This window comes from Nerophis ophidion, linkage group LG20 (assembly GCF_033978795.1).
Source record: "Nerophis ophidion isolate RoL-2023_Sa linkage group LG20, RoL_Noph_v1.0, whole genome shotgun sequence".
Taxonomy (NCBI): Eukaryota; Metazoa; Chordata; class Actinopteri; order Syngnathiformes; family Syngnathidae; genus Nerophis; species Nerophis ophidion.
The window spans coordinates 36,289,097-36,316,596 of record NC_084630.1 but is presented as its reverse complement, the minus strand read 5'-3'; the positions used below and the strand labels follow the sequence as shown (position 1 = coordinate 36,316,596).

The 27,500-nt window shown below is 44.8% G+C and overlaps 2 protein-coding genes across 4 annotated transcripts in view; both read right to left on the bottom strand.

The window, feature by feature from the left end:
- The window catches only part of LOC133539097 (sodium/calcium exchanger 1-like), a 61,508-nt gene extending 53,001 nt beyond the window's left edge, over nt 1-8,507 (bottom strand). The window contains exon 1 of one of the 2 annotated variants that reach the window (XM_061881164.1): nt 7,034-8,507. The gene's annotated coding sequence lies outside the window, so the exon portion shown is untranslated. The remainder of the gene's footprint in view (nt 1-7,033) is intronic. The other variant, XM_061881163.1, reaches the window with a different exon arrangement.
- A 1,843-nt stretch (nt 8,508-10,350) lies between these two features.
- Nucleotides 10,351-27,500, bottom strand: part of slc22a7a (solute carrier family 22 member 7a) — a 20,145-nt gene continuing 2,995 nt past the window's right edge. For both annotated transcript variants that reach the window (XM_061881179.1, XM_061881177.1), the window contains 9 exons: nt 27,016-27,119; nt 22,854-23,008; nt 22,621-22,789; nt 22,447-22,564; nt 13,285-13,400; nt 13,015-13,229; nt 12,795-12,903; nt 10,538-10,744; nt 10,351-10,476 (listed from right to left, as the gene is read on the bottom strand). In XM_061881179.1, coding sequence (XP_061737163.1) covers nt 10,428-10,476; nt 10,538-10,744; nt 12,795-12,903; nt 13,015-13,229; nt 13,285-13,400; nt 22,447-22,564; nt 22,621-22,789; nt 22,854-23,008; nt 27,016-27,119 — 1,242 coding nt within the window. In that variant the 3' untranslated portion in view covers nt 10,351-10,427. The remainder of the gene's footprint in view (nt 10,477-10,537; nt 10,745-12,794; nt 12,904-13,014; nt 13,230-13,284; nt 13,401-22,446; nt 22,565-22,620; nt 22,790-22,853; nt 23,009-27,015; nt 27,120-27,500) is intronic.

Genomic DNA, 27,500 nt, shown 5'->3' with positions numbered 1-27,500 from the left:
TCCCAGGTATTTGAACTCCTCCACTTGGGGAAAGGTCTCCTCCCCAACCCGCAGATGGCATTCCACCCTTTTACGGGCAAGAACCATGGACTCGGACTTGGAGGTGCTGATTCTCATCCCAGTCGCTTCACACTTGGCTGAGAACCAATCCAGTGAGGGCTGAAAATCCTGTCCAGATAAAGCAATCAGGACCACAGCATCTGCAAAAAGCAGAGACATAATCCAAACTGGATCCCCTCAACGCTTTGACTGCGCCTTGAAATTTTGTCCATAAAAGTTATGAACAGAATCGGTGACGAGGGGCAGGCTTGGCGGAGTCCAACCCTCACTGGAAATGTGTCCGACTTACTGCCAGCAATGCGGACCAAGCTCTGACACTGATCATACAGGGAGTGGACCGTCACAATCAGACAGTCCGATACCCCATACTCTGTGAGCACCCCCACAGGACTTCCTGAGGTACACAGTCAAATGCCTTCTCCAAGTCCACAAAGCACGTGTAATCTGGTTGGGCAAACTCCCATGCACCCTCAAGGACCCTGCCCAGAGTATAGGGCTGGTCGACAGTTCTACGACCAGGGCGAAAACCACACTGTTCCTCCTGAATCCGAGGTTCGACTACCTGGCGTAGCCTCCTCTCCAGTATACCTAAATAAACCTTACCGGGAAGGCTGAGTGTGATCCCACGATAGTTGGAACACACCCTCCGGTTCCCCTTCTTAAAGAGAGGGACCACCACCCCGGTCTGCCAATCCAGAGGTACCGCCCCCGATGTCCACGCTATGTTGCAGAGTCTTGTCAACCAAGATAACCCCACAGCATCCCAAGCAACCTCAGCCCCAGAAATAGGAGAGTCCACCACAGACGCCCCAGGAACTGCTTCTTCATTGAAGACGTGCTGGTAGGATTGAGGAGGTCTTCGAAGTATTCCCTCCACCGATCCACAACATCCGCAGTCGACGTCAGCAGAACACCATCGGCACCATACACGGTGTTGACAGTGCACTGCGTCCCCTTCCTGAGGCGGCGGATGGTGGTCCAGAATCACTTCGAAGCTGTCCGGAATCCCCGAAATCTTCCCATGTCTGAGATTTTGCCTCTGTGACCGCTGAAGCCGCACACCGCTTGGCCTGTTGGTACCTGTCTGCTGCCTCCGGAGTCCTATGAGCCAAAAGAACCCGATTGGACTCCTTCTTCAGCTTGACGGCATCTCAGGTTCTAGGATTACCCCCCCAAGGCACCAACTACCTTGCGGCCACAGCTCCAAACAGCCGCCTGGACAATAGAGGTGCGGAACATGGTCCACTCGGACTCAATGTCCAGCACCTCCCTCCTGACTTCTTCAAAAAACACAACAATTCTAATTTTTCTACTCGCTCGCACTCAGCTATTTCTCCACTTGTTGGAAGTCTAAGAACACCGGAACGATCCTCAAAGTCTTGAGGCGCTCACGGTTTTTATCTCAAAGTGTTTGCCCCCAATCACACGTTGTTGGGCATGAACTTTTTCTACAAATCCTCCATTACAAGCTGACATTGCGTAATAGCAGCAGCCTCGTCCAATCACATCGAGTCCTTTCATGTCATGTGACAGCCCCTCCCCTCAGGTACCTTAGTCTGCTATAGGGTTAACAGAGCATTTCATGTTACCATGGCAACGCTATTCACCAACAAACTAAAACATGGGGTTAACAGTTCAATGGGCACACAACATACAGTAAACACACAACATACAGTAGACACACAACATAGAGGAGACACACAACATACAGTGCACACAACATAGAGGAGACACACAACATACAGTAGACACACAACAAACAGTAGACACACAACATACAGTAGAGACACAACATAAAGGAGACACACAACATACAGTAGACACACAACATAAAGGAAACACACAACATACAGTGGACACAACATACAGTAGACACACAACATAAAGGAGACACACAACATACAGTAGACACACAACATAAAGGAGACACACAACATACAGTAGACACACAACATAAAGGAGACACACAACATACAGTAGACACAACATACAGTAGACACACGACAAACAGTAGACACACAACATATTGTAGACACACAACAAACAGTAGACACACAACATACAGTAGACACACAACATAGAGGAGACACACATAATACAGTGGACACAACATACAGTAGACACACAAAATACAGTAGACACATAAAATACTGTAGACACACAACATACAGTAGACACACAACATAGACACACAACATACAGTAGACACACAGCATACAGTAGACAAAACATACAGTAGACAAAACATACAGACACACAACATGCAGTAGACACACAACATAGACACAACATACAGTAGACACACAGCATACAGTAGACGCAACATACAGTAGACACACAACATACAGTAGACACACAGCATACAGTAGATGCAACATACAGTAGACACACAACATACAGTAGACACACAGCATACAGTAGACGCAACATACAGTAGACACACAACATACAGTAGACACACAGCATACAGTAGACGCACAGCATACAGTAGACGCAACATACAGTAGACACACAACATACAGTAGACACACAGCATACAGTAGATGCAACATACAGTAGACACACAAAATAAAGTAGACACACAACATACAGTAGACACAACATACAGTAAACACACAACATACATTAGACACACAAAATACAGTAGACACACAACATACAGTAGACACAACATACATTAGACACACAAAATACAGTAGACACACAACATACAGTAGACACAACACACTGTAGACACACAACATACAGTAGACACAACACACTGTAGACACACAACATACAGTAGACACACAAAATACAGTAGACACACCATATAGTAGACACAACATAGACACACAACATACAGTAGACACACAGCATACAGTAGACGCAACATGCAGTAGACACACAACATGCAGTAGACACACAACATAGACACAACATACAGTACACACACAACATACAGTAGACACACAACATACAGTAGACACAACATAGTTATTATATATCATTATTATTATTATTATACATTAATATATAGAATTTATAATATACACAATGTAATATAATACATAAGATATATTTATGTATCATTGTTATGATACATAAATATTACATAATGTAATATATTACATATATTAATTTATGTAACATTATATTATTTACATACATAGATGTATAAACATACATATACACGTATATATACACGTGTGTGTGTGTATACACACATATGCATGTATATATATATATATATATATATATATGTGCATATATATATATATATATATATATATATATATATATATATATATATATATATATGTAGGTGTGGGAAAAAATCACAAGACTACTTCATCTCTACAGAACTGTTTCATGAGGGGTTCACTCAATCATCAGGAGATTTTAATGGAAGCATTCACATACAATGGTTTATATAGGGCACAGAGTGGGTGGGTACAGGCAGGCGTAGGGTGTGGTGATTGGCTCATGTGTTACCTAGGAGGTGTTTCCGTCTGTGGCGGCATGTTGAAATGATTTCACTGCGCTTGTTGAGGGATGATAGATCTGGATGATATATAATAAACAGTTTCTCTTTTAAGCATAGGTTGCATCTTTTATTACCGCTGTTGTAAGGTGTGCTGGATGCAAGAATTTGCCATGTTATTGAATATTCAACATTATTGTCTTTGAGGTTCCAAATGTGTTTGCTGAGTTCTGTAGAATTCTGCAAAGTCTGGTTTCTAAAGGAGGCGTTGTGATTATTCCATCTTGTTTTGAACGCTCCTTCGGTTAATCCTACGTACGTGTCGGATGTGTTAATGTCCTTGCGTGTCACCTTTGCTTGGTAAACGACTGATGTCTGTAAGCACCTTCCGTTGAGAGGGCAATCAGGTTTCTTGCGACAGTTACATTCATTATTGGTTTCAGAGTCGTTTGGTCTGGGGGTGGGCAGTCCTTTTGCAATTGCTTTGTTGTGGTTTGAAATGATTTGTTGCATGTTATTCATACAGCTGTAGCTCAATTTAATGTTGTTCTTGTTGAATATTTTTCTTAGGGTGTTGCCTTTGGGGAAGTGTTTGTCGATCAGAGTGAGGAACTTGCGGCCGATGTTGGTTGAGACGTCTTTACTGAATGGCGGATTGTACCAGATGATGTTCTTTCGTTTTCTGCTCTTTTTTGGTTGGTTTCCTGGAGTGGGTTCATAGGTGAGGGTGAAGTTGTATCCGCTTTCATCAAGTGCTTTCTGGTACGGGGGGTTGCTTGGTCGAATTCAGCTTTGCTAGATGACAGCATCGATAGCCTTTTATTAATTCCTGTAGGTATTCTTTTCGTGGTAGTGGGTGGGTGGTTGCTGTCATGGTGCACGTATTGGAGTGTTGTGTTGGGTTTCGTGAATGGTTGGTAGCTGTTATTTCTCAGGTTGAAAGTGACGTCGAGGAAGTTGACGGTTTGCTTGTTGGCTTCAATCGTGATCCGTAGGCCGTTTTCTTTGAAGATTTGGCATATGCGCTTCTTGGTGTTCTCGCTGCTCCTTGGCGAGGCGCGGCACACTGCCAGTCCGTCATCACGGTAAATACCAAGGTTCAGGTTGAGGCTAGCAAGCTGGGAGAGGAGGAAACTCCCAACGAGTTCGCACGTACCCCCCCGTACCAGAAAGCACTTGATGAAAGCGGATACAACTTCACCCTCACCTATGAACCCACTCCAGGAAACCAACCAAAAAAGAGCAGAAAACGAAACAACATCATCTGGTACAATCCGCCATTCAGCAAAGACGTCTCAACCAACATCGGCCGCAAGTTCCTCACACTGATCGACAAACACTTCCCCAAAGGCAACACCCTAAGAAAAATATTCAACAAGAACAACATTAAATTGAGCTACAGCTGTATGAATAACATACATATAACAAATAACAAATCATTTCAAACCACAACAAAGCAATTGCAAAAGGACTGCCCACCCCCAGACCAAACGACTCTGAAACCAATAATGAATGTAACTGTCGCAAGAAACCTGATTGCCCTCTCAACGGAAGGTGCTTACAGACATCAGTCGTTTGCCAAGCAAAGGTAACACGCAAGGACATTAACACATCCGACACGTACGTAGGATTAACCGAAGGAGCGTTCAAAACAAGATGGAATAATCACAACGCCTCCTTTAGAAACCAGACTTTGCAGAATTCTACAGAACTCAGCAAACACATTTGGAACCTCAAAGACAATAATGTTGAATATTCAATAACATGGCAAATTCTTGCATCCAGCACACCTTACAACAGCGGTAATAAAAGATGCAACCTATGCTTAAAAGAGAAACTGTTTATTATATATCATCCAGATCTATCATCCCTCAACAAGCGCAGTGAAATCATTTCAACATGCCGCCACAGACGGAAACACCTCCTAGGTAACACATGAGCCCATCACCACACCCTACGCCTGCCTGTACCCACCCACTCTGTGCTCTATATAAACCATTGTATGTGAATGCTTCCATTAAAATCTCCCGATGATTGAGGGAACCCCTCATGAAACAGATCTGTAGAGATGAAGTAGTCTTGTGATTTTTTCCCACACCTACATATTGCGCTCTACCACGGTATCGAGCACTATTCTCTGGATAATCCAATCAAGACATATATATATATATATATATATATATATATATATATATATATATATATATATATATATATATATATTAGGGCTGCAAATCTTTGGGTGTCCCATGATTCGATTCAATATCGATTCTGGGAGTCGCGGTTCGATAATATATCGATTTTTTCGATTCAACACGATTCTCGATTCAAAAACGATATTTTTCCGATTCAAAAGGATTGTGTATTCATTCAATACATATATTTCAGAAGGATTTACCCCAGTCTGCTCACATGCTAGCAGAGTAGTAGATTAAAAAAAAAAAAAAGCTTTTATAATTGTAAAGGACAATGTTTTATCAACTGATTGCAATAATGTAAACTTGTTTGAACTATTAAAGGAAGCAAAAATACGACTTATTTTATCTTTGTGAAAACATTGGACACAGTGTGTTGTCAAGCTTATGAGATGCCATGCAAGTGTAAGCCACTGTGACACTATTGTTCTTTTTTATAATTTTTATATATGTCTAATGATAATGTCAATGAGGGATTTTTAATCACTGCTATGCTGAAATGATAACTAATATTGATACTGTTGTTGATAATATTCACTACTTTTGGTTTGTTCTGTGTGGTGTTTGTGTCTCCTCTCAATTGTTCTGTTTATTGCAGTTCTGAGTGTTGCTGGCTCAGCTTTGCTTTTGGAATTGGATTGCATTGTTATGGTGTTGCTGTGTAGTGGTTTGTTGGATTGATTAAAAAACAAACAAATAAAAACAAATTTTTAAAAAAAGGAGAATTGATTCTGATTCACACAACGTATTCGATTCGATTTTTTCCCACACCCCCAATATATGTATATATACATATATACGCGTGTGTGTGTATATATATATATATATGTTTATATATACATACATACATATATATATATACACACACATGTATATACACATACATATATATATATATGTGTGTGTATATACATATATATGTATATATCTAAGTGTGTGTATATACAGACATAAATGTGTATATACATATATATAAATATATACATGTATGTATATATACATATAAATACATATATACACATAAACGCACACACACACACATATGTATATATATAATAAATAAATGTGTCTGTGTGTATGTATATATATATATGCATATAAATAGATGCATACATACACACATATATATATATATATATATATGTATATATATTTATATATATATATACATACACATACACACATATATATACATATATATATATATATATATATATATATATATATATATATATATACACACACACACACACACATACATACATACATACGTAATGTGTTGATGGATTCAAAATTCAAATTCAGTAAAACTTACCTGCACGTCTTTTGATTCCTCTGTATATATTAGTACTACACAAAGTACAATACTACTACTCCACAAAGTACAATAGTACTACTACCACACAAAGTAAAATTGTACTACTACACAAAGTACAGTATTACTACTACACAAAGTACATTAGGAATACTACCACACAAAGTACAATAATACTACTACACAAAGTACAGTATTACTACTACACAAAGTACAACAGTCCTACTGCACAAAGTCAAGTATTAGTACTTTGACTCTGTACAAAAAGGGGTGCTACCACTAAACCAAATACAGTACTACTACGAAACAAAACAAAACAGTACTACAACACAAAAGACAGTACTACTACTAGCAAATACAATAGTACTATAAGACAAGACACAGTAACACAACCCCACCAATATAATACTACTACCACAAACACAGTACTTCTACTACTCCAGCAAATACACTACTACTACTCCAGCAAATTGGGTATTACTACAGTACTATTACAGAAAAGGTAGTACTATACTTAAGCAAACAGTACTATTACATCAAAGGTAGTACTACTACTCCAGAAAATACACTACTACGACTCCAGTAAATACAGTAATACTACTCCAGTATATGGTGTATTACTACACAAAAACAGTACTACTACAGCAAAAGGAATACCACTAATCCAGCAAACAGTAGTACTACTCCAGCAAACAGTACTACTCCAGCAAACAGTACTACTACAGCAAACAGTACTACTACAGCAAACAGTACTACTCCAGTAAAGGGAGTACCACTACTCCCGCAAACAGTACTACTCCAGCAAACAGTACTACTCCAGCAAACAGTACTACTCCAGCAAACAGTACTACTACAGCAAACAGTACTACTCCAGCAAACAGTACAACTCCAGTAAAGGGAGTACCACTACTCCCGCAAACAGTACTACTCCAGCAAACAGTACTACTCCAGCAAACAGTACTACTCCAGCAAACAGTACAACTCCAGTAAAGGGAGTACCACTACTCCCGCAAACAGTATTACTCCAGCAAACAGTACTACTACAGCAAACAGTACTATTCCAGCAAACAGTACAACTCCAGTAAAGGGAGTACCACTACTCCCGCAAACAGTACTACTCCAGCAAACAGTACTACTACAGCAAACAGTACTACTCCAGCAAACAGTACAACTCCAGTAAAGGGAGTACCACTACTCCCGCAAACAGTACTACTACAGCAAACAGTACTACTACAACAAACAGGGTACTCTTCCAGCAAAGGGGGTGTTACTAGAGTAGACCAGCAAAGGCAGTAATCCAACAAGTAGAAAGTCGCAAGTATGAGAAAGTATGACAACCAGCGGACTCACCACTGATGATGTCATTGGTGGATGGGCGGAGCCAAGATGGTCCCGCCCCTGCAAACACACATTTGGGGGGTGGCAGATAAAACCCCTTAAAGCAGCTGATAAAGTTCTAAAGATGGCTGCCAGGGAGCATCTTATCGCCCTTTGATGAGGACACCACCAAACATGGTCTCCACTTTACTTACACCACCAAACATGGTCTCCACTTTATGTTAGCGATGGTGACTTACACCACCAAACATGGTCTCCACTTTATGTTAGCGATGGTGACTTACACCACCAAACATGGTCTCCACTTTATGTTAGGGATGGTGACTTACACCACCAAACATGGTCCCCACTTTATGTTAGCGATGGTGACTTACACCACCAAACATGGTCTCCACTTTATGTTAGCGATGGTGACTTACACCACCAAACATGGTCCCCACTTTATGTTAGCGATGGTGACTTACACCATCAAACATGGTCTCCACTTTATGTTAGCGATTGTGACTTACACCACCAAACATGGTCTCCACTTTATGTTAGCGATGGTGACTTACACCACCAAACATGGTCTCCACTTTATGTTAGCGATGGTGACTTACACCACCAAACATGGTCCCCACTTCATGTCAGCGATTGTGACTTACACCACCAAACATGGTCTCCACTTTATGTTAGCGATGGTGACTTACACCACCAAACATGGTCTCCACTTTATGTTAGCGATGGTGACTTACACCACCAAACATGGTCTCCACTTTATGTCAGCGATGGTTACTTACACCACCAAACATGGTCTCCACTTTATGTTAGCGATGGTGACTTACACCACCAAACATGGTCTCCACTTTATGTTAGCGATGGTGACTTACACCACCAAACATGGTCTCCACTTTATGTCAGCGATGGTGACTTACACCACCAAACATGGTCTCCACTTTATGTTAGCGATGGTGACTTACACCACCAAACATGATCTCCACTTTATGTCAGCGATGGTGACTTACACCACCAAACATGGTCTCCACTTTATGTTAGCGATGGTGACTTACACCACCAAACATGGTCTCCACTTTGTTAGCGATGGTGACTTACACCACCAAACATGGTCTCCACTTTATGTCAGCGATGGTGACTTACACCACCAAACATGGTCCCCACTTTATGTTAGCGATGGTGACTTACACCACCAAACATGGTCTCCACTTTATGTTAGCGATGGTGACTTACACCACCAAACATGGTCCCCACTTTATGTTAGCGATGGTGACTTACACCACCAAACATGGTCTCCACTTTATGTTAGCGATGGTGACTTACACCACCAAACATGGTCTCCACTTTATGTTAGCGATGGTGACTTACACCACCAAACATGGTCTCCACTTTGTTAGCGATGGTGACTTACACCACCAAACATGGTCTCCACTTTATGTCAGCGATGGTGACTTACACCACCAAACATGGTCCCCACTTTATGTTAGCGATGGTGACTTACACCACCAAACATGGTCTCCACTTTATGTTAGCGATGGTGACTTACACCACCAAACATGGTCCCCACTTTATGTTAGCGATGGTGACTTACACCACCAAACATGGTCTCCACTTTATGTTAGCGATGGTGACTTACACCACCAAACATGGTCTCCACTTTATGTTAGCGATGGTGACTTACACCACCAAACATGGTCCCCACTTTATGTTAGCGATGGTGACTTACACCACCAAACATGGTCTCCACTTTATGTTAGCGATGGTGACTTACACCACCAAACATGGTCTCCACTTTATGTTAGCGATGGTGACTTACACCACCAAACATGGTCTCCACTTTTTAAATGAACTTATCCCAATCGAAAATTAAGTTCATTGCTACAAGTCTAACTTATCTGAGTCCCAAATTAACTTTTTAGTTCCAAGTTTAACTTATCGGAGTCCTTTTTGTCACAAGTTGAACTTATCCCAGTCCAAAAGGAAGCTTAATTTGAAACGTTTTATTGAATCTTGCCATGGTTCCAACAGATGAAAGAATTCCAAGATCACATGCTGGGTGGTGTCAGGTCATCTCCATGCTAGCTGGGTGGTTAGCGTCCAACTTCCTGTGCCTGCAGAGGACAAAGTCCACTTAATGCTCCTCCATGTCTGCGGGGGCAGTTATGGACTCACCTTCCCTCCTCCACGTCCACCACATCCTCAGGCAGCCGTATGTTAAGGGTCTCTGGTAGGAGGAAGACCAAGCCTCCACTCACTGTGCCCATGAGGGCCAGGATTAGGGGCGGCAGGGGGAGCCAGACGTCCTCCAGCAGCAACATCATGGGCGCCAAGGAGCTGCCCACGCGAGCCAGACTGGAAGTGTAGCCCAGCCCGCACTGCCTGTCCAGTCACAGCCGCTTCAGTTAACTACACTTGCTTACTCAGCCAAGGAACAACACAAACACTTCATCTGGCTAGCAATCATGCTAACAAGTCTGAGATAACCTAACTCATGACATGCTAAAATGACCAAATAACTCAACAGGAAGTGAACTACAAACTAACATATCCTCCAGGCTAGTGCTAGGCTAGCATGTGAAAGTGGACATGCCAGATCCACTCCGGGTCCATGGTCTTACCTAAGGACAGTGGGGTATAGCTATGGTCTTACATAAGGACAGTGGGCTATAGCTGTGGTCTTTTCTAAGGACAGTGGGCTATAGCTGTGGTCTTTTCTAAGGGCAGTGGGCTATAGCTGTGGTCTTATCTAAGGACAGTGGGGTACTGCTGTTGTCTTACCTAAGGACAGTGGGCTATAGCTGTGGTCTTACCTAAGGACAGTGGGCTAAAGCTGTTGTCTTACCTAAGGACAGGGTGGTATAGCTGTGGTCTTTCCTAAAGACAGTGTGGTATAGCTGTGGTTTTACGTAAGGACAGAGGGGTATAGCTGTGTTCTTATCTAAGGACAGAGGGGTATAGCTGTGGTCTTGCCTAAGGACAGTGGGGTACTGCTGTTGTCTTACCTAAGGACAGTGGGGTATAGCTGTGGTCTTACCTAAAGACAGTGGGCTATAGCTTTGGTCTTACCTAAGGGCAGTGCGGTACTGCTGTGGTCTTATCTAAGGACAGTGGGGTACTGCTGTGGTCTTACCTAAGGGCGGTGGGGTACTGCTGTGGTCTTACCTAAGGGCAGTGGGCTATAGCTGTGGGCTTATCTAAGGACACTGGGGTACTGCTGTGGTCTTGCCTAAGGACAGTGGGGTACTGCTGTTGTCTTACCTAAGGACAGTGGGGTATAGCTGTGGTGTTACCTAAGGACAGAGGTGTATAGTTGTAGTCTTACCAAAGGACAGTGGGGTATAGCTGTGGTCTTACCTAAGGACAAAGGGGAATAGATGTGGTCTTGCCTAAGGACAGTGGGGTACTGCTGTTGTCTTACCTAAGGACAGTGGGGTATAGCTGTGGTCTTACCTAAAGACAGTGCGCTATAGCTTTGGTCTTACCTAAGGGCAGTGCGGTACTGCTGTGGTCTTATCTAAGGACAGTGGGGTACTGCTGTGGTCTTACCTAAGGGCGGTGGGGTACTGCTTTGGTCTTATCTAAGGACACTGGGGTACTGTTGTGGTCTTACCTAAGGGCAGTGGGCTATAGCTGTGGGCTTATCTAAGGACACTGGGATACTGCTGTGGTCTTGCCTAAGGACAGTGGGGTACTGCTGTTGTCTTACCTAAGGACAGTGGGGTATAGCTGTGGTGTTACCTAAGGACAGAGGTGTATAGTTGTAGTCTTACCAAAGGACAGTGGGGTATAGCTGTGGTCTTACCTAAGGACAAAGGGGAATAGATGTGGTCTTGCCTAAGGACAGTGGGGTACTGCTGTTGTCTTACCTAAGGACAGTGGGGTATAGCTGTGGTCTTACCTAAGGACACTGGGGTACTGCTGTGGTCTTACCTAAGGGCAGTGGGCTATAGCTGTGGGCTTATCTAAGGACAGTGGGGTACTGCTGTGGTCTTACCTAAGGGCTGTGGGCTTATCTAAGGACAGTGGGGTACTGCTGTGGTCTTACCTAAGGACAGTGGGCTACTGCTGTGGTCTTACCTAAGGACAGTGGGCTATAGCTGTGGTCTTACCTAAGGACAGTGGGCCATAGCTGTGGTCTTACCTAAGGACAGGGTGGTATAGCTGTGGTCTTACGTAAGGACAAAGGGGTATAGCTGTGGTCTTGCCTAAAGACAGTGGGGTACTGCTGTGGTCTTACCTAAGGACAGTGGGCTATAGCTGTGGTCTTATCTAAGGACAGTGGGGTACTGCTGTGGTCTTACCTAAGGACAGTGGGGTATAGCTGTGGTCTTATCTAAGGACAGTGGGGTACTGCTGTGGTCTTACCTAAGGACAGTGGGGTATAGCTGTGGTCTTACCTAAGGACAGTGGGCTATAGCTGTGGTCTTACCTAAGGACAGTGGGGTAGAGTTCAGCAGAGTACAGAAAGGCAGTAGTGAAGGCTGCCTCACAGAAGCCTTTGGCCAACACGGCGATACAGGTGCGCACCTGCCACAACTCTGAATCAGGAGACAAAGGTGACACAGGTGTGAGGAGACAAAGGTGACACAGGTGTGAGGAGACAGGTGACACAGGTGTGTGGAGACAGAGGGTAGACAGGTGTGAGAGACCTAGTGGGACGGTGATGTTGAGTGCGATCAGAAGTCCAGTGGTGATCAGGAAGCAGGCCTGGCCTTTGCGGCGTCCAATGCGGTCCAGCAGGAAGTAGGTGAAGATCTTGGCGGGAACTTCGATGGCGGCGTAGATGAAGTGAGTCAAGTAGATGCTGACTCCAAAGCCTGAGATCCTCAAGCTGATGCCGTAGTACAGGAAGGCCACGGAAAACCTGCAACACACTGCCATCAGTCAGCAGGTCGAAGACCAGCCTAGGCTGCCTTTACCAGACGACTCCTGAGACCAGCGTGATCTTCCTCAACTCAGGTGTGGTGAACAGGTGCAGGTAGGAGTACGTCACCTGGGGCAGCGTCACCTGGGGCAGCGTCACCAGGGTCACCAGCTGCAACAAAAGGGCTTTTCATGTGAAAGGGCCACGGGAACGTGCCACAAAGGAGCTTTTCATGTGAAAGGGCCACAGAAAAGTGCGGAAAAGGGGCTTTTCATGTGAAAAGGCCACAGAAAGGTGTAAAAAAGGGGCCTTTCATGTGAAAGGGCCACAGGAAGGTGCGACAAAGGGGCTTTTCATGTGAAAGAACCACAGGAAGGTGCAACAAAGGGGCTTTTCATGTGAAAGGGCCACAGGAAGGTGCGACAAAGGGGCATTTAATGTGAAAGGGCCACAGGAAGGTGCGACAAAGGGGCTTTTCATGTGAAAGGGCCACAGGAAGGTGCAACAAAGGGGCTTTTCATGTGAAAGGGCCAAAGGAAGGTGCAACAAAGGGGCTTTTCATGTGAAAGAACCACAGGAAGGTGCGACAAAGGGGCTTTTCATGTGAAAGAACCACAGGAAGGTGCGACAAAGGGGCTTTTCATGTGAAAGGGCCACAGGAAGGTGCGACAAAGGGGCTTTTCATGTGAAAGAACCACAGGAAGGTGCGACAAAGGGGCTTTTCGTGTGAAAGAACCACAGGAAGGTGAAAAAAAGGGGGCTATTCATGTGAAAAGGCCACAGGAAGGTGCAACAAAGGGGCTTTTCATGTGAAAGAACCACAGGAAGGTGCGACAAAGGGGCTTTTCATGTGAAAGAACCACAGGAAGGTGCAACAAAGGGGATTTTCATGTGAAAGGGCCACAGGAAGGTGCAACAAAGGGGCTTTTCATGTGAAAGGGCCACAGGAAGGTGCAACAAAGGGGCTTTTCATGTGAAAGGGCCACAGGAAGGTGCAACAAAGGGGCTTTTCATGTGAAAGGGCCACAGGAAGGTGCCACAAAGGGGCTTTTCATGTGAAAGGGCCACAGGAAGGTGCAACAAAGGGGCTTTTCATGTGAAAGGGCCACAGGAAGGTGCGACAAAGGGGCTTATCATGTGAAAGGGCCACAGGAAGGTGCGACAAAGGGGCTTTTCATGTGAAAGGGCCACGGGAAGGTGCCACAAAGGGGCTTTTCATGTGAAAGGGCCACAGGAAGGTGCCACAAAGAGGCTTTTCATGTGAAAGGGCCACAGGAAGGTGCAACAAAGAGGCTTTTCATGTGAAAGGACCAAAGGAAGGTGCAACAAAGGGGCTTTTCATGTGAAAGGGCCACAGGAAGGTGCAACAAAGGGGCTTTTCATGTGAAAGAACCACAGGAAGGTGCGACAAAGGGGCTTTTCATGTGAAAGGGCCACAGGAAGGTGCGACAAGGGGGCTTTTCATGTGAAAGAACCACAGGAAGGTGCAACAAAGGGGCTTTTCATGTGAAAAGGCCACAGGAAGGTGCAACAAAGGGGATTTTCATGTGAAAGGGCCACAGGAAGGTGCGACAAAGGGGCTTTTCATGTGAAAGGGCCACAGGAAGGTGCGACAAAGGGGCTTTTCATGTGAAAGGGCCACAGAAAAGTGCGGAAAAGGGGCTTTTCATGTGAACGGGCCACAGGAAGGTGCAACAAAGGGGCTTTTCATGTGAAAGAACCACAGGAAGGTGCGACAAAGGGGCTTTTCATGTGAAAGAACCACAGGAAGGTGCGACAAAGGGGCTTTTCATGTGAAAGGGCCACAGGAAGGTGCGACAAAGGGGCTTTTCATGTGAAAGGGCCACAGGAAGGTGCGACAAAGGGGCTTTTCATGTGAAAGAACCCTAGGAAGGTGCGACAAAGGGGCTTTTCATGTGAAAGGGCCACAGGAAGGTGCGACAAAGAGGCTTTTCATGTGAAAGGTCCACAGGAAGGTGCAACAAAGGGGCTTTTCATGTGAAAGAACCACAGGAAGGTGCAACAAAGGGGCTTTTCATGTGAAAAGGCCACAGGAAGGTGCAACAAAGGGGCTTTTCATGTGAAAGAACCACAGGAAGGTGCAACAAAGGGGCTTTTCATGTGAAAGAACCACAGGAAGGTGCAACAAAGGGGCTTTTCATGTGAAAGGGCCACAGGAAGGTGCAACAAAGGGGCTTTTCATGTGAAAGAACCACAGGAAGGTGCAACAAAGGGGCTTTTCATGTGAAAGAACCACAGGAAGGTGCAACAAAGGGGCTTTTCATGTGAAAGGGCCACAGGAAGGTGCAACAAAGGGGCTTTTCATGTGAAAGAACCACAGGAAGGTGCAACAAAGGGGCTTTTCATGTGAAAGGGCCACAGGAAGGTGCAACAAAGGGGCTTTTCATGTGAAAGGGCCACAGGAAGGTGCGACAAAGGGGCTTTTCATGTGAAAGACCCCACAGGAAGGTGCCACAAAGGGGCTTTTCATGTGAAAGGGCCACAGAAAAGTGCGGAAAAGGGGCTTTTCATGTGAAAGGGACACAGAAAAGTGCGGAAAAGGGGCTTTTCGTGTGAAAGGGCCACAGGAAGGTGGAACAAAGGGGCTTTTCATGTGAAAGAACCACAGGAAGGTGTGACAAAGGGGCTTTTCATGTGAAAGGGCCACAGGAAGGTGCGACAAAGGGGCTTTTCATGTGAAAGAACCACAGGAAGGTGCGACAAAGGGGCTTTTCATGTGAAAGGGCCACAGGAAGGTGCGACAAAGGGGCTTTTCATGTGAAAGAACCACAGGAAGGTGCAACAAAGGGGATTTTCGTGTGAAAGGGCCACAGGAAGGTGCAACAAAGGGGCTTTTCATGTGAAAGGGCCACAGGAAGGTGCGACAAAGGGGCTTTTCATGTGAAAGGGCCACAGGAAGGTGCGACAAAGGGGCTTTTCATGTGAAAGGGCCACAGGAAGGTGCAACAAAGGGGCTTTTCATGTGAAAGAACCACAGGAAGGTGCAACAAAAGGGCTTTTAATGTGAAAGAACCACAGGAAGGTGCAACAGAGGGGCTTTTCATGTAAAAGGGCCACAGGAAGGTGCGACAAAGGGGCTTTTCATGTGAAAGAACCACAGGAAGGTGCAACAAAGGGGCTTTTCATGTGAAAGAACCACAGGAAGGTGCAACAAAGGGGCTTTTCATGTGAAAGGGCCACAGGAAGGTGCAACAAAGGGGCTTTTCATGTGAAAGAACCACAGGAAGGTGCGACAAAGGGGCTTTTCATGTGAAAGAACCACAGGAAGGTGCAACAAAGGGGCTTTTCATGTGAAAGGGCCACAGGAAGGTGCAACAAAGGGGCTTTTCATGTGAAAGGGCCACAGGAAGGTGCAACAAAGGGACTTTTCATGTGAAAGGCCCACAGGAAGGTGCCACAAAGGGGCTTTTCATGTGAAAGGGCCACAGAAAAGTGCGGAAAAGGGGCTTTTCATGTGAAAGGGCCACAGAAAAGTGCGGAAAAGGGGCTTTTCGTGTGAAAGGGCCATGATAATTCCAAGATGGCGGCGCCCGGACGGGCTGCGCTCACGAGGAGCTCCTGCTAAAGATGGAACATTTGGCAGAAATACCGGACAATTCCACAAACTTTATGGCTGGCTCACATCGTGGTCACTCCGTGATCACGTACGACCGCCAGACACTTCTGGATGTGGACATATCGGGCCGTTTTGGACTGATAGACACTTGCGTGCTAGACTTGCTAACTAGCATGGGAATACATCGGCGGCTACATCCAGCGGCCCGTGAAGCAGGGGAGTATAGTAGCAGCGGGGGCCGTCTACGGAGCAGACGCCAGCGGTGTGATCGGAAACGCGGATGCCGAGCGGGGCTAAAAACAAAGCAGAAGGCTAATCCCCACAGAACACCACTTTCCTCCATCCCGAAGACGGATTTAGATGGAAAATGCGAGACTACTGGTCTGGGTAAGGAGTCAGTTAAATTAGAACAAGTTTTTTCTGCTTTGAGTGTTTCAGAGTTGGACATGTGTTTTACTGAGGTGGCTAACTATGATGCGTGCAGTTTATCAAAGCAACAAACAAACAATCGGAAAATCCCGTTACTGAGGTGGCTAACCATGATGCGTGCAGTTTATCAAAGCAACAATCAAACAATCGGAAAATTCCTGTCGTATCAATTCCTAGATATGGTCGTAACTATACTAAATGCACTGGGCATAATAAACACAACATTATTAATATTGCTACTACGGATAATTTGATCAAAAACTCCCTAAAACAGCCCACTACCTATAATATAGGTTTTTTAAACATAAGATCATTGTCTCCCAAAACGTTGTTAGTTAATGATATTATCAGAGACAACAATCTTAACGTCATCGGTCTCAGCGAAACCTGGCTTAAACCAAACGACTTTTTTGCGCTAAATGAGGCGTGTCCTCCTAACTTTACACATGCGCATATTGCCCGTCCGCTCAAAAGGGGTGGGGGGGTCGCACTAATATACAACGAAAACTTTAACCTTAGTCCTAACATAAATAATAAATATAAATCGTTTGAGGTGCTTACTATGAGGTCTGTCACACCGCTGCCTCTACACCTGGCTGTTATCTACCGCCCCCCAGGGCCCTATTCGGACTTTATTAATGAATTCTCAGAGTTCGTTGCTGATCTAGTGACACACGCCGATAATATAATCATAATGGGGGACTTTAATATCCATATGAATACCCCATCGGACCCACCGTGCGTAGCGCTCCAGACTGTAATTGATAGCTGTGGTCTCACACAAATAATAAATGAACCCACGCATCGCAACGGTAATACGATAGACCTAGTGCTTGTCAGGGGCATCACCGTTTCCAAAGTTACGATACTCCCGTATACTAAAGTATTGTCCGATCATTACCTTATAAAATTCGAGGTTCAGACGCATGTTCGTCAAACTAATAATAATAATAACTGCTATAGCAGCCGCAACATTAATACAGCCACAACGACAACTCTTGCTGACCTACTGCCCTCGGTAATGGCACCATTCCCAAAGTATGTGGGCTCTATTGATAACCTCACTAACAACTTTAACGACGCCCTGCGCGAAACCATTGATAACATAGCACCGCTAAAGTTAAAAAAGGCTCCAAAAAAGCGCACCCCGTGGTTTACAGAAGAAACTAGAGCTCAGAAATTATTATGCAGAAAGCTGGAACGCAAATGGCGCACGACTAAACTTGAGGTGCACCATCAAGCATGGAGTGATGGTTTAATAACTTATAAACGCATGCTTACCTTAGCTAAAGCTAAATATTACTCAAATCTCATCCACCGTAATAAAAACGATCCTAAATTTTTGTTTAGTACGGTAGCATCGCTAACCCAACAAGGGACTCCTTCCAGTAGCTTAACCCACTCAGCTGATGACTTTATGCAATTCTTTAGTAAGAAAATTGAAGTCATTAGAAAGGAGATTAAAGACAATGCGCCCCAGCTACAACGGGGTTCTATTAACACTGACACGATTGTATATACGGCGGATACTGCCCTCCAAAATAGTTTCTCTCGTTTTGAGGAAATAACATTAGAGGAATTGTTACAACGTGTAAATGGAATAAAACAGACAACATGTTTACTTGACCCTCTTCCTGGGAAACTGATCAAGGAACTCTTTGTATTATTAGGTCCATCAGTGCTAAATATTATAAACTTATCACTCTCCTCGGGCACTGTTCCCCTAGCATTCAAAAAAGCGGTTATTCATCCTCTTCTTAAAAGACCTAACCTCGATCCTGACCTCATGGTAAATTACCGACCGGTGTCTCACCTTCCCTTTATTTCAAAAATCCTTGAAAAAATTGTTGCGGAGCAGTTAAATGAACACTTAGCGTCTAACAATCTATGTGAAACCTTTCAATCCGGTTTCAGGGCAAATCACTCGACGGAGACAGCCCTCGCAAAAATGACTAATGATCTATTGCTAACGATGGATTCTGATGCGTCATCTATGTTGCTGCTCCTCGATCTTAGCGCTGCTTTCGATACCGTCGATCATAATATTTTATTAGAACGTATCAAAACACGAATTGGTATGTCAGACTTAGCCCTGTCTTGGTTTAACTCTTATCTTACTGATAGGATGCAGTGTGTCTCCCATAACAATGTGACCTCGGACTACGTTAAGGTAACGTGTGGAGTTCCCCAGGGTTCGGTCCTTGGCCCTGCACTCTTCAGCATCTACATGCTGCCGCTAGGTGACATCATACGCAAATACGGTGTTAGCTTTCACTGTTATGCTGATGACACCCAACTCTACATGCCCCTAAAGCTGACCAACACACCGGATTGTAGTCAGCTGGAGGCGTGTCTTAATGAAATTAAACAATGGATGTCCGCTAACTTTTTGCAACTCAATGCCAAAAAAACGGAAATGCTGATTATCGGTCCTGCTAGACACCGAACTCTATTTAATAATACAACTCTAACATTTGACAACCAAACAATTAAACAAGGCGACACGGTAAAGAATCTGGGTATTATCTTCGACCCAACTCTCTCCTTTGAGGCACACATTAAAAGCGTTACTAAACGGCCTTCTTTCATCTCCGTAACATCGCTAAAATTCGCTCCATTCTGTCCACTAAAGACGCTGAGATCATTATCCATGCGTTTGTTACGTCTCGCCTCGACTACTGTAACGTATTATTTTCGGGTCTCCCCATGTGTAGCATTAAAAGATTACAGTTGGTACAAAATGCGGCTGCTAGACTTTTGACAAGAACAAGAAAGTTTGATCACATTACGCCTGTACTGGCTCACCTGCACTGGCTTCCTGTGCACTTAAGATGTGACTTTAAGGTTTTACTACTTACGTATAAAATACTACACGGTCTAGCTCCATCTTATCTTGCCGATTGTATTGTACCATATGTCCCGGCAAGAAATCTGCGTTCAAAGGATTCCGGCTTATTAGTGATTCCCAAAGCCCAAAAAAAGTCTGCGGGCTATAGAGCATTTTCCGTTCGGGCTCCAGTACTCTGGAATACCCTCCCGGTAACAGTTCGCGATGCCACCTCAGTAGAAGCATTTAAGTCTCACCTTAAAACTCATTTGTATACTCTAGCCTTTAAATAGACTCCCTTTTTAGACCAGTTGATCTGCCGTTTCTTTTCTTTCTCTTCTATGTCCCACTCTCCCGTGTGGAGGGGGTCCGGTCCGATCCGGTGGCCATGTACTGCTTGCCTGTGTATCGGCTGGGGACATCTCTGCGCTGCTGGTCCGCCTACGCTTGGGATGGTTTCCTGCTGGCTCCGCTGTGAACGGGACTCTCGCTGCTGTGTCTTGGATCCTCTTTGGACTGGACTCTCGCGACTGTGTTGTATCCATTGTGGATTGAACTTTCACAGTATCATGTTAGATCCGCTCGACATCCATTGCTTTCCTCCTCTCTAAGGTTCTCATAGTCATCATTGTCACCGACGTCCCACTGGGTGTGAGTTTTCCTTGCCCTTATGTGGGCCTACCGAGGATGTCGTGGTGGTTTGTGCAGCCCTTTGAGACACTAGTGATTTAGGGCTATATAAGTAAACATTGATTGATGATTGATTGAGGAAGGTGCAACAAAGGGGCTTTTCATGTGAAAGAACCACAGGAAGGTGCGACAAAGGGGCTTTTCATGTGAAAGGGCCACAGGAAGGTGCGACAAAGGGGCTTTTCATGTGAAAGAACCACAGGAAGGTGCAACAAAGGGGCTTTTCATGTGAAAGAACCACAGGAAGGTGCAACAAAGGGGCTTTTCGTGTGAAAGGGCCACAGGAAGGTGCAACAAAGGGGCTTTTCATGTGAAAGGGCCACAGAAAGGTGCGACAAAGGGGCTTTTCATGTGAAAGGGCCACAGGAAGGTGCGACAAAGGGGCTTTTCATGTGAAAGAACCACAGGAAGGTGTAACAAAAGGGCTTTTCATGTGAAAGGACCACAGGAAGGTGCAACAAAGGGACTTTTCATGTGAAAGGGCCACAGGAAGGTGCCACAAAGGGGCTTTTCATGTGAAAGGGCCACAGAAAAGTGCGGAAAAGGGGCTTTTCATGTGAAAGGGCCACAGAAAAGTGCGGAAAAGGGGCCTTTCGTGTGAAAGGGCCACAGGAAGGTGCAACAAAGGGGCTTTTCATGTGAAAGAACCACAGGAAGGTGCGACAAAGGGGCTTTTCATGTGAAAGGGCCACAGGAAGGTGCGACAAAGGGGCTTTTCATGTGAAAGAACCACAGGAAGGTGCAACAAAGGGGCTTTTCGTGTGAAAGAACCACAGGAAGGTGCAACAAAGGGGCTTTTCATGTGAAAGGGCCACAGGAAGGTGCCACAAAGGGGCTTTTCATGTGAAAGGGCCACAGGAAGGTGCGACAAAGGGGCTTTTCATGTGAAAGGGCCACAGAAAAGTGCGGAAAAGGGGCTTTTCATGTGAAAGGGCCACAGGAAGGTGCAACAAAGGGGCTTTTCATGTGAAAGAACCACAGGAAAGTGCAACAAAGGGGCTTTTCATGTGAAAGAACCACAGGAAGGTGCAACAAAGGGGCTTTTCATGTGAAAGGGCCACAGGAAGGTGCAACAAAGGGGCTTTTCATGTGAAAAAACCACAGGAAGGTGCGACAAAGGGGCTTTTCATGTGAAAGAACCACAGGAAGGTGCAACAAAGGGGCTTTTCATGTGAAAGGGCCACAGGAAAGTGCAACAAAGGGGCTTTTCATGTGAAAGGACCACAGGAAGGTGCAACAAAGGGACTTTTCATGTGAAAGGGCCACAGGAAGGTGCCACAAAGGGGCTTTTCATGTGAAAGGGCCACAGAAAAGTGCGGAAAAGGGGCTTTTCATGTGAAAGGGCCACAGAAAAGTGCGGAAAAGGGGCTTTTCGTGTGAAAGGGCCACAGGAAGGTGCAACAAAGGGGCTTTTCATGTGAAAGGGCCACAGGAAGGTGCGACAAAGGGGCTTTTCATGTGAAAGGGCCACAGGAAGGTGCGACAAAGGGGCTTTTCATGTGAAAGGGCCACAGAAAAGTGCGGAAAAGGGGCTTTTCATGTGAAAGGGCCACAGGAAGGTGCGACAAAGGGGCTTTTCATGTGAAAGAACCACAGGAAGGTGCAACAAAGGGGCTTTTCATGTGAAAGAACCACAGGAAGGTGCAACAAAGGGGCTTTTCATGTGAAAGGGCCACAGGAAGGTGCTGACTTACGTTTGCTTCCAGCTTGACGGGGTCCTTCCTGTTCATCTTGGCACAGCGCAGCAGGTGCTGGCGGGCCTCATCAGTCCTGCCCTTGGTCAGCAGCCAGCGGGCCGACTCGGGCAGCCACCTGGACAAGGTGACTTGAGGTCAAAGGTGAGGGCAGGTGGTGGAGGCGACTCTTACCAGCAGCTGAGGAGAGAGAGCGCGCAGGGCACCGTGACCGCCAGCATCAGGTGGCGCCAGTCTCGGATGGTGTAGGCAAGGAGGGCGAGCAGCATGTTGCCCACGCTCCACGCCAGGCTGATCATGGTGCTCATCAAGGTGCGGTGCTCCACGTCCATCCACTCCAAGCCTGCACGCCACAGCACGTTAGCCACAAGCTAGCTAGCATGCGCGTGGTTGCGTGTGCCTCTCACCCAGGACTGTGATGATGATGGACGTGCCGCTAAGTCCGGCGCCGCACAGCGCCCGCGACACGGCGAACATGATGTAAGAGTTGGAGAAAGCCGAGGTCACGCCCATCGTGGTGGTACCCGCCAACGCCATCACCAACATCCGCTTACGTCCCAACCTGCAACATCAGCACTTTCTGTACCATCCTTAAACACATCTATTCTAAAGCCTAAATAAACACTAGCACGAGTCAGCCAACAACGGAGCTCATTGGAGTATTCCGACTATGAAGTGCTCTAAAAAACATCCAAAAGCCAAGGTTTTATACAGACACTAAATATATATATGTAGTATTTAGTACCATTTTTAATAACATATCATATTTAAATATTGTCATCATACTGTGAGTATATATGTAGGATCTACAAACCCCGTTTCCATATGAGTTGGGAAATTGTGTTAGATGTAAATATAAACAGAATACAATGATTTGCAAATCCTTTTCAACCCATATTCAGTTGAATATGCTACAAAGACAACATATTTGATGTTCAAACTCATAAACCTTTTTATTTTTTTTGCAAATAATAATTAACGTAGAATTTCATGGCTGCAACACATGACAAAGTAGTTGGGAAAGGGCATGTTCACCACTGTATTACATCACCTTTTTCTTTTAACAACACTCAATAAATGTTTGGGAACCGAGGAAACTAATTGTTGAAGCTTTGAAAGTGGAATTCTTTCCCATTCTTGTTTTATGTAGAGCTTCAGTCCTTCAACAGTCCGGGGTCTCCGCTGTCGTATTTTACACTTCATAATGCGCCACACATTTTCCATGGGAGACAGGTCTGGACTGCAGGCGGGCCAGGAAAGTACCTGCACTCTTTTTTTACGAAGCCACTGTTGTAACACTTGTCTTACTGAAATAAGCAGGGGCGTCCACGATAACGTTGCTTGGAAGACAACATATGTTGCTCCAAAACCTGTATGGACCATTCAGCATTAATGGTGCCTTCACAGATGTGTAAGTTACCCATGCCTTGGGCACTAATACACCCCCATACCATCACACATGCTGGCTTTTCAAATTTGTGCCTGTAACAATCCGGATGCTTCATTTCCTCTTTGTTCTGGAGGACACCAGGTCCACAGTTTCCAAATATAATTTGAAATGTGGACTCGTCAGACCACAGAACACTTTTCCACTTTGCATCAGTCCATCTTAGATGAGCTCGGGCCCAGTACAGCCTGCGGCGTTCCTGGGTGTTGTTGATAAATGGGTTTTGCTTTTCATAGTAATCAATCAATCAATCAATGTTTACTTATATAGCCCTAAATCACTAGTGTCTCAAAGGGCTGCACAAACCACAAAACAAACCACTACGACATCCTCTGTAGGCCCACATAAGGGCAAGGAAAGCTCACACCCAGTGGGACGTCGGTGACAATGATGACCCAGTGGGACGGATTTGCACTTACAGATGTAGCGAACAACTGTAGTTACTGACAGTGGTTTTATAAAGTGTTCCTGAGCCCATGTGGTGATATCATCTACACACTGATGTCTGTTTTTGATGGAGTACCGCCTGAGGAATCAACAGTCTGTAATATCATCGCTTACGTGCAGTGATTTCTCCAGATTCTCTGAACCTTTTGATGATTTTTGATTGATTGATTGATTGATTGATTGATAATTTTATTAGTAGATTGCACAGTACAGTACATATTCCGTACAATTGACCACTAAATGGTAACACCCCAATAAGTTTTTCAACTTGTTTAAGTCGGGGTCCACGTTAATCAATTCATGGTACAAATATATACTATCAGCATAATACAGTCATCACACAGGTTAATCATCATAGTATATACATTGAATTATTTACAATCCGGGGGGTTGGATGAGGAGCTTTGGTTGATATCAGAACTTCAGTCATCAACAATTGCATCAACAGAGAAATGTGGACATTGAAACAGTGTAGGTGTGACTTAGTAGGATATGTACAGCCAGCAGAGAACATAGTGAGTTCAGGTAGCATAAGAACAAGTATATACATTAGAAGTACATTTGAGTTGTTTATAATCCGGGGAGATGGGATGTGAATGGAGGAGGGTATTAGTAAAGTGTTGAAGTTGCCTGGAGGTGTTGTTTTAGAGCGGTTTTGAAGGAATATAGAGATGCACTTACTTTTACACCTGTTGGGAGTGCATTCCACATTGATGTGGCATAGAAAGAGAATGAGTTAAGACCTTTGTTAGATAGGAATCTGGGTTTAACGTGGTTTGTGGAGCTCCCCCTGGTGTTGTGGTTATGGCGGTCATTTACGTTAAGGAAGTAATTTGACATGTACTTCGGTATCAAGGAGGTGTAGCGGATTTTATAGACTAGGCTCAGTGCAAGTTGTTTTACTCTGTCCTCCACTCTGAGCCAGCCCACTTTGGAGAAGTGGGTAGGATTGAGGTGTGATCTGGGGTGGAGGTCTAAAAGTAACCGGACTAGCTTATTCTGGGATGTTTGGAGTCTAGATTTGAGGGTTTTGGAGGTGCTGGGGTACCAGGAGGTGCAAGCCTAATGGAAGAAGTGTTGAATGAGAGTTCCCGCTAGAATCCTCAAGGTGCTTTTGTTGACCAGAGAGGAGATTGTGTAGAGGAATCTCGTTTCTTTGGTTGACCTTTTTGATCACCTTGGTTGCCATTTTATCACAGGAAAGATTAGTCTCTCGAATGGAACCTAGGTAGGTGATCTCATCCTTCCTGGTGATAACAATGTCACCCACTTTTATAGTGAAGTCACTGACCTTCTTAAGTTTGATATGGGAGCCAAATAGGATGGATTCCGTTTTACCTAAGTGTATGGATTGCTTGTTGTCGGCGAGCCAGGTGCAAATATTGAGGAGTTCAGCACTGAGGATTTGTTCCACCTGTGACTTGTCCTTGCCGGATACCAGCAGGGCTGAGTCTTCCGCAAGCAGGAACAATTCACAGTGGCATGCTGATGGCATGTCATTTACGTATATTAGGAACAGTAAAGGTCCTAGTATACTGCCTTGGGGGACTCCACAGCTTATTGAGAGGGGAGGGACACCTCTACCACCTGTTTCCTCCCCTCCAAGTAAGATTGCATCCAGCTCCATGAGGTTTTGTCGAATCCGATTGCTGTGAGCTTATCCAACAGTATAGCGTGGTTAACTGTGTCAAAAACCTTCTGAAGGTCCAGCATGACCATGCCGCAGTATTTGCCCGCGTCCACCTCATGTTTGATGTGGTCGGTCAGATAGAGAAGGCATATGTCAGTGGAGTGCTTAGTTCTGAAGCCGGATTGGAATTTGTACATTAATTTTTTAGTAGCAAGGTATCTATCAACCTGTTCATAAACTATTTTCTCCATTACTCTGGAAATGGAACTGAGAATAGAAACAGGCCGGTAGTTACCAGGTTCTAATTTGCTTCCTTTTTTATAAAGGGGGGTTACTCTTGCTATCTTGAAATATTTTGGTACATGGCCTTGTTGGTTGAGAGGTTTATTATGTGTGTGATTATTGGGGCAATGGTGGTGGCAGAGTCCATGAGGAATCTGGAGGGGATATTGTCAAGGTCGGTGGTCTTGTTTGGGTGAAGCGCGCTCAATTTATTAAGCACCTCGTTAGCTGAGACCATTTCTAATTTGAAATTGTTGTTGACTACTCCGAGCTTTCTGTAGAAGGCTTTAATGTGTTCTACACCAAAGCGACCAGAATGTTGGGATAGCTTGTTTACGAGAGTTGTGGCTATGTTGGTGAAAAAGATGTTAAGTCTGCTTGCTACCTCTATTTTGTCTGTAATGAGGGCTTCACCCTCCTCGATGTTGATGTTGGTGAGTCTGCTTTTAAGTTTCTGGCTGCATCCAGAATATGGCTTGAAAAGGATTTGCAAATCATTGTATTCTGTTTATATTTACATCTAACACAATTTCCAAACTCGTATGGAAACGGGGTTTGTAGTACCATTCATAATAACATGTCACATTAACATATTGTCATCATACTGTATATATGTAGTATCTAGTACCATTCATAATAACATGTCACATTTACATATTGTCACCATACTGTAAGTATATATGTAGCATTTAATACCATTAATAATAACATGTCATGTTTGCATATATGGATGCTATGATGTGTTGTGATGACATCATCTTACTTATCAGAGAGGTATCCAAACAAGATGGCGCCGAAGGTCACCCCAAGGAAGAAGTAGGTTGCCAAGGCCTGGTTGAATCTTCTCTGCTCACACACCAGGTCCCACTACACACACACACACACACACACACACACCACACACACACACACACACACACACACACACACACACACGTAGCTGACTACTGACGACCATTACAAAAGAAAAAGTTGAAAGTAAATATGAGCTGACCCTCAGATTACATCACCCCACCACCACACCAGCACAGCACCACATCACCACCACACCAGCACAGCACCCCACCACCACAGCACCATATCACCACATCACCACCACACCAGCACAGCACCACATCACCACCGCACCAGCACATCACCCCACCACCACACCAGCACATCACCCCACCACCACACCAGCACAGCACCACATCACCACCACACCAGCACACCACCACAGCACCACATCACCCCACCACCACACCACCA